Raw genomic sequence first — 7,609 nt, forward strand, 5'->3', positions numbered from 1 at the left:
GAACGGAGCACGTACCACAGGCAACCCAGTGTACCCTCACGGAGGGTCTAGTTTATTTTTTTCCGTGTCGGTAAAAGTCTTGCCTGTCTCTCCCCTGGTAAGTGGTGTCTTTTTGCATAGAGCCTTCTGCGCGTTTTTTCTTAGGATCGAGAGGGTAGTGGAACTGCGTAGATTTCTCTGGTGGACACAGTAGAATCATTAACTTAGCCTGCAATGGCGTCGAAAGTCATGTAACGCGAAGGGCGTTTTAGTGGATCCTTAAACAAAATATACCCTTATGGAGCTCAATAATGGAAAGTCAGTTGGATAAACTAGGCAGGAATCTCAAAAGCGACGAGTACTGGACTTCGACAACAATCTATCGCCCGTCGAGACGAAATCAAAGTGAGCTGTATTTACCTGAAGTACATGGTAATTTGACACGATTGAGTTTCTTGTCTTCACGCACGCAATGAAATAGGAAGAGGTTTTCGCCTCTAAGAGCAAATATGTTGTTTGTTTCAATAAATTTTTCGCTGGAAAAGGATTCTGTGGTATTTTCTGCCTTTGTGAATTATAATATCATGTTGTGTATTGAATTTTCGAGCTTAAGGTTGAAATGTGATATGGGAGAAGTTTTTTAGTATTGCTCTGTAAGCTGGAAGGGTTCACAGGCCTGTTGGAAGCGTGCTTGAGTTTCAACAAAATGAGCCCCAAAATCAGTGAAGAATTGTGACGCAGTTGAATAATAATGTAGCTGCTATTTCCAAAATGATGGAATTACCTGGTGATATATAACGTCGTACGCGTCCTGGAGAGTAAATTTTGACTTTGCATAAACAAGATTTGGGCGATTGTGATCTTTGTTTTGACTTCGCTCATTTCATTGTCAAACTTTATAACACTTGACAGAAAAAGAAACTTACAAAAACCCGGTATCTTGCCATCATTTGACACAGATACTTCACTGTTTGGCGAGTAAACATGCCGCGGTAACTTCATCACGGCGCCCGCTGAATTCCGGCGATGTCACTTTCGATTTTGCGATTTATTTGTGCAGCCAAAACGTACAATAACAAAATTGAACATTGCAAAAATCCCCCAAAATGTTTGTCGCTGATCGTAACTTCTTATATTCTATATTCACGGTTCAAAATAAATGTTGTTTTCATGTCGTAAATATGTTATTCTCGAGCGATCGTCCTGGAAACTTCCTTCTGCTCTTTCTAAAAACTTTGTATCAATATTTATTTACTTTTGCATCAATATTTGTTTTTGCATAAAGCAAGCTAACAAAATCTGTACCTTGCTGAGTTCGCATTTGTTAGCGTTAATAGTATTTTTGGTCCGATGCTGCTGTTTTATGAGGGGTATATTATTTTGGTCTCCCATCCAAACACTAACCCCGCCCAACAGCGCTTAACTTCAGTGAAACTTCGGTATTACAAAGCTATCAGATGCTCAGAGGGCACGCTTAAACTTGTGGTCAAAAGAAGTTTATCAAGATGTCAGCCCAGAAGCCAGTGTTTCTCACTTCCCATTTATTTTCTTCAATCTTTCTGGGTTCAGTACTTTGCTAGTAACCACATGTCTTCTCAGACTATTTACCCAAGACTTCTACCATGGCACTACAATGATAGACAATACCAAAACAATATTGGGCACTGTTAGAGCTACATATTACGCAAGGACAGGTCTGTTTCGTCGTATGAACGTGTGAGGACCTGTGAGCCAAAGGGCCTCGTCTGGTTATTTGTCATTTGCATGATGATAAGGATGTTACTGGTGAACAGGTAGAAATTTCTGGAATTATGTCAAACCAATGAAAAAGTAAACACTATATTACTGTTTGTTGTGTATGGAAGTGTCTGAGTCTACTTGACCTTTTGAATGTAATATCCTAAGAAACTAATTATGTTTGTTGAAAAAGATTGATTATTATTTTGCAGTCAAGTTCTTCCCAACCTGGTACTTCTTCAACCGAGCTTGAGGCAGAAGAAGCCGAAGCAGCAGAACATGTTCAAGCGGAAGTGAGTAATTGTTATTCCTAAAAACGAAAATTATTCTGGAAAAAGGCCTATAATCTTGGGTCACTATCTGTGTAATAATCTTTGCATGGTGTTATCCTAGCCACTCTACATTGAAATCGTCTCTTTTTTTCTTGTACAGGCTGTTCCATCTCTGCAGTTACCAGAACCAAATTTAGAATTTCATCCACATCATGATATAGATGACACAACTGAACAGGTAGAATTTTTGTACTTTGCTATACCATAACCAGTAACAAGACTAACAATCTCAATCTATGAATAGCTCATACAAAATCCCTTTTTTGTTGTACAGGCAGAGCCAGCTGATCTAGCATTACCAAATATAGATTGTCATTTGCATGATGATAAGGATGTTACTGGCAAACAGGTAGAAATTTCTGGAATTATGTCAAACCAATGAAAAAAGTAAACACAATATTACTGTTTGTTGTGTATGGAAGTGCCCGAGTCTACTTGACCCTTTGAATTTAATATCCTAAGAAACTAATGATGTTGTTACGGTATAAAGGCTGGTCCATATCAACAATTCTCAACGCCCTTGATGAAAGAAGCAAATTTGGAATGTTCATCCCATCACAGTGTTGGTGATTCAAGTGAACTGGTATAATTTATTTCTTTTTTGTTGTCAGAAAATAAGTACGGTAGTTACGTGAACATTTTACATAAATGTTAGGCAGACAGCTGATTCTCATTTGTAATTTGCTAAACTGATATTTTTCTATTGGTAAAATAATCATTATAATTTGTTGTTTTCTTTAGACTGCTGACAAACATCCAAAAAAATGTCAGTCATGCAAATTTCTTAAAGATGAAGTAGCCAAGTTGAAAGGGAAGGTGACTACACTTCAGAAGCGAATGTCTACAAACCAAGAACAATGGGTGGAAACCTTCCAGGAGATCCATCAACAAAAGCAGCTCCTTATGTTGAATGCTAGTAAGCTGGAAAAAGATGTTTAACACACGACTGAGCGAATTTATGGGTTAATTTAAGTGTTTCAGTTCATATCAATGAATTGGGGCTACTTGGTACAATTTAATATCATATGATTTCATTTGTAGAGACCCAAACACAAGATGATATTCCTACTGCACAGAACAGTGAGCAAGCTTCTACAAATCGCAAAACTGACGAGGATCAAGAACTGCCTGATGACTTGCTGTTTCCAGAGCAGAATAATGAAGAAAGTTACGACGAAGAACCTACCTGGACTCCTGAGGAAATTGACCGGGCATATGAAATGCTAAAGGAAGATGACGATAGCGTACAGACAAATGCAAATCCTTGGTATGTCATAAAACCATGAGACTTTTTGGTTAAAAAATGCAACAATCTGATAGCATCATGCCCTGTAACAACTAGAGTAGCCTGTTATTATTTCAGTGGCATGAACATGAGGTGAGAGTTTTCCCATACAAAAATATACTGGTACCTAAAATGCAACTGAACCTTTTCCTTCTGAAAATAATTTGTTACGAAAGCTTTTCCTTTTGTTTTTGAATTTCTGTGCCATTTTAGGCTGGACATCGATGGAAAGGACATCCGTGAAGAGCCAAAGGGAATTGTGTTTGTCTCAAAGCTCTTAATGCTATTTCAATTCTGCCACTTGTGCTTCTTTCCTAAGCCAGACGTTGCTGTCACACAAACTGGTACAATGCTTACAATTGATACAAAATGTAGCAATTGTAAGGAGGTATTCACCTGGAAAAGCCAGCCATTTCTGCTGGGCAAGTTTCCTGCAGGAAACCTGTTATTAAGTTTGGCTGTGCTATGTGCGGGAGCATCAATAAAGAAAGTGCTTTTGGTTTTCAAACACATGGGGACTTTGGTTTACCATGAACCAACTTTCTACTACCACCAGAGGCATCTACTTATACCAACCATTGTCATGTTCTGGCGTAAATATCAGAAAAAGGTATTGGATGCTCTAACAGGAAAGGACGTTGTCTTGGCAGGGGATGGTCGCCATGACAGCATGGGACATTCAGCAAAGTTTGCCACATATTCCATCTTCTGCTGCACGGTTGGACTTATTGTGCATATTGTTTTGGTACAGGCAAGTCTAGTCAACATTTATTAAAATCTTTGTATGTGTCTGCCTGCCTATCATGAAGAGATCAGTGTGGATTTACCTTAAAATTGATCAACAAATGAAGCAAAATCCAAAGCTATTATTATACAAAGAGGGAGGTCTGCTGCAGATACACTTACAATTATTACATTTAAAACCTCTCTTATTTTACAATATAATTTATAATATTTCTTCATTATGTTTCAGGCTAATCAAGCTGGGAGCAGCAGTGCCATGGAATTCATGGCCTTCCAGAAGGCATTTACTTATCTTTTAGGTACAGGAGTGATGATAAAGGTCTTCATTTCTGACCGGCATACCTCGATTGCCAAGTGGATGCGAGAAGAATGTCCAAAAAAGTGCAAGGATCTTGGCAAGCCTGTTATTGATCACTTTTTTGATCTTTGGCACATTGCAAAAAGTTAGTACGAGATGTTATTAATATTAGGAATAGGCAGAGGAAAAATTGATTATTTGGACGATATGTTGTGGTTTAAATTTATTTTAAATTTTATACCACTGATACATTTGAACAACAACAGTTACATGTACTTATACTTTCTCTTTGACTTGAATTTATGTTGGAGATATTTATTTTCCTTGCAGAAATCCAAAAGGTCCTGCTAAAATTGAGTAAGGAGAAAGGTTGTGAGATTGTTGGGAGGTGGCAAAAAGCTTGTGTCAGACATTTCTACTGGTCAATTACCTCGACAGAAGAAAAAGAGGGATCTGAAAATTTGAAATTGGCAAAGTTTCAAGCCTTCTTATACCATGTTCTCAACCAGCACAAAGATCTACCAAGTACGATATTTAATGCCTGTGCTCACGGCGATATTGTAAATCCCAGAGTCTGGATGCACAAAGGTACTATACTAAATAATTGATAGCATAAATAATTGCAGTAAGGGGCAAACCAAGAACATTGGCAAGAATTTTTTTCCAATGCACAACAAGCTAGATATCTGTTTCAGTCAAAAGTCAACTCCCAACTCCGCCCCCGAACCCCCCCCCCCCCCCCCCTCAAATTCAAATTATTTGCCCCTAGGGAGGTGATGTTCACATCTTGGCAATTGCTTTGTGCAATTTTGAAATAAATTATTCCATATGCCGGAGCATAAAAGTCATTAGGATCTTTTGCTTGTAACGTTTTTAATGACTTAAATTTGTAAAATGACCTGCATGCAAGTACATGTAGCTGTGATTGTGTGACTCCAGAAAATATCCATTATACCTTATAACCCTTTGGAATTTCCAGTTTACCTTCATACTTTCCCTTATAAATTTTGGCTGTTGAAACCCCACCCTCTCCCCTTGGAATTTTCAATGTCCTTCCATGGGGTGGGTAAGGATATTTTCTGTAACCACACATTGTATAATAATATATAAATATATATATAAAGTTTTTTTTTTTATTCAAATAGATCAATTTTGGCTGCCCTACATTTTAATTATAATCTTAAGAGGGAGACAAAGCGTGATGACCAAGGCCAGGCAGTTCTACATGTTTTCTATCCAAAGTTCAAAGATGGAGAAGCTACTGTCAGGGAGGTCAAAGTGCCATCAAATTACGGTACAGGTTTCACTCACATAAGCAATACTGTTATAGCAATAAAAGTGTACATATAAAATATGAGCACTACAAAACTTCAATACATAGCATAAATTAGTGTAATTTTTTTCTTAACTGGTAATTCTATGTATTGTACTTTCATAGATTATGTAGCAGACATCTATAATACCCTCATGACTGCACCGAGGGCAGAACTAAAAGCCTTAGAGAATGAACTGAAACAAGAGGTTCCTGCTCCACTGCACTCTATGCTGGAAAAGGAAAGCAAGGAAGATGCCATCCTAAAGCATCAGGCCAGAAACAGACGGTTGTTTGCCCACCAACATGCACAGGCATTATGCAGTGAAAATTTAAGGATCACGAAAATAACTATGTTTTGTGTCCTGGACAGTAGGGGCATCAATATTTAGTTTTAATTAGTATCATTTAAACTGCTACAGTGGAATTTAGCCCCATATTGAACTCTAAACCTTCCAATCACTCTCACCAAAAGTTGTTTTGCATTTTTTATTTCCCGTTTTCTCGCACCATTTTAATTTGCCTTGGAGGTTCAAAAATATTATGAATGGTTCTTGTCAATGAAAACACAAATACATGAATAGTATTTGTAAGTGCTATTTAACTGAAGTGGAAAGTATCTCATGATCAAGTTCTTATCAAATTTCAAATTTCAGATGAAGAGCTACAACAGGAATTGGCTAGAGGTCAACCACGCACATCAACTGATGAGAGAACTGCTAGTGGCAGGAGGGTCCCACATTGTAGAACTTGTGGAAAGCCCACTAGGGGCCATGGCCCACGATGTCAAAACAATGAAAATAATTTATAAAGTACACCTCTTAGGAAATATCCATGCCCACCCTTACAAAGGTTTATGGAAAATAGCCATACTCCCCCAAACATGAGTTTGGAAATCTTGGGGGGTTCCACAAAGACCAAACACAGTTACAAAAAGTATGAAGTTGAATTGGAATTCCAGTGGGGGGGGGGGGGGGTGTCTTGGAAAAAATCCCTTCTGGGGGGGAGGTATGGATATTTTAAGGACCTACACAATAATAAAAAAACACAGTATTATTAATTTGTTGCATTTTGTTTTGTGATGCTTTACAATAAAACAACTACATGTGCATTTATGAGAGCACAAACCGTTATTTAACTATGAGTGTTCTCGTCTTCAAATCCACTATAACTTCCATCCTCACTTGGAAACTGTTTCCTTATCTCACTGTATGCACAACACGGCAAGGGGTAGCGCTTAGAACTGCCAAGATGGTCCCACAGCAGGCGTGTGAATTGTCTATATGCAACTGACCTAAGGAACCTGCATGTAAAAAGATAAATTGTATGTATGCTAGTGATCCATGACAAAAGAACAAATTATATTTAACAACTTCAAACCCCCCTCCCCCAAAAAACATGCATGTTCAGGCTAAACGTCTTTGCCAAGATGAAAATATACTCAGTACATCTATGTAAAATATCGGGGTCTGGGTACATTATGGAAGGGACTAAAAATAATAAGGTCATACCTTTTGTTTCCCTCTCCCCAGACATATAAAATTCTCTATTTTTACCATAAAAAAATGTTACACCTGACACTACAAAAATGAAAATTACATTTCAAAACAAACATTTCACTTACTCATTTTCACTTTTCTGCCCTTGAACGTAGATTGTCCTGTACCTTTTACCAGCCTTAGTCTTGAGGCCCAGAGATGCTACCTCCAGAACGTACTTATTGAGGCAAACGTCGCGGAATCCGGGATGAAGGGTGATACAGTCCTCTTCTCGACCAATTTCGCTCATCACTTCCGCACATCGATCGATCTCTTTGCAGCACTGACATTCCTCGGCTTTTGTTGCAGTAACGACAGAACAGTGGGAACACGTGCACCTGAACCAACAGAAAGCAAAATGTGACAAATTGAAACACACATCGG

The 7,609-nt window shown here is 38.2% G+C and overlaps 2 protein-coding genes across 2 annotated transcripts in view; one reads left to right on the plus strand and one right to left on the minus strand.

The window, feature by feature from the left end:
• The first annotated feature begins 3,552 nt into the window (after positions 1 to 3,552).
• Positions 3,553 to 5,055, plus strand: LOC138035897 (uncharacterized). The gene is made up of 3 exons (XM_068882298.1): positions 3,553 to 4,084; positions 4,307 to 4,520; positions 4,706 to 5,055. Exons 1-3 carry the CDS (start codon positions 3,614 to 3,616, stop codon positions 4,981 to 4,983), a joined length of 963 nt encoding a protein of 320 aa, XP_068738399.1. The 5' UTR covers positions 3,553 to 3,613; the 3' UTR covers positions 4,984 to 5,055.
• A 176-nt stretch (positions 5,056 to 5,231) lies between these two features.
• The window catches only part of LOC138035898 (P2X purinoceptor 7-like), a 2,909-nt gene continuing 531 nt past the window's right edge, over positions 5,232 to 7,609 (minus strand). Inside the window, exons 2-3 of the mRNA XM_068882299.1 lie at positions 7,312 to 7,563; positions 5,232 to 6,990 (exon numbers count right to left, since the gene is read on the minus strand). Of these exons, the coding sequence (XP_068738400.1) occupies positions 6,822 to 6,990; positions 7,312 to 7,563 (421 nt within the window). The 3' untranslated portion in view covers positions 5,232 to 6,821. The remainder of the gene's footprint in view (positions 6,991 to 7,311; positions 7,564 to 7,609) is intronic.

The sequence above is a fragment of the Montipora capricornis genome, unplaced genomic scaffold (genome assembly GCF_036669925.1).
Source record: "Montipora capricornis isolate CH-2021 unplaced genomic scaffold, ASM3666992v2 scaffold_435, whole genome shotgun sequence".
In the NCBI taxonomy this organism is placed as follows: domain Eukaryota; kingdom Metazoa; phylum Cnidaria; class Anthozoa; order Scleractinia; family Acroporidae; genus Montipora; species Montipora capricornis.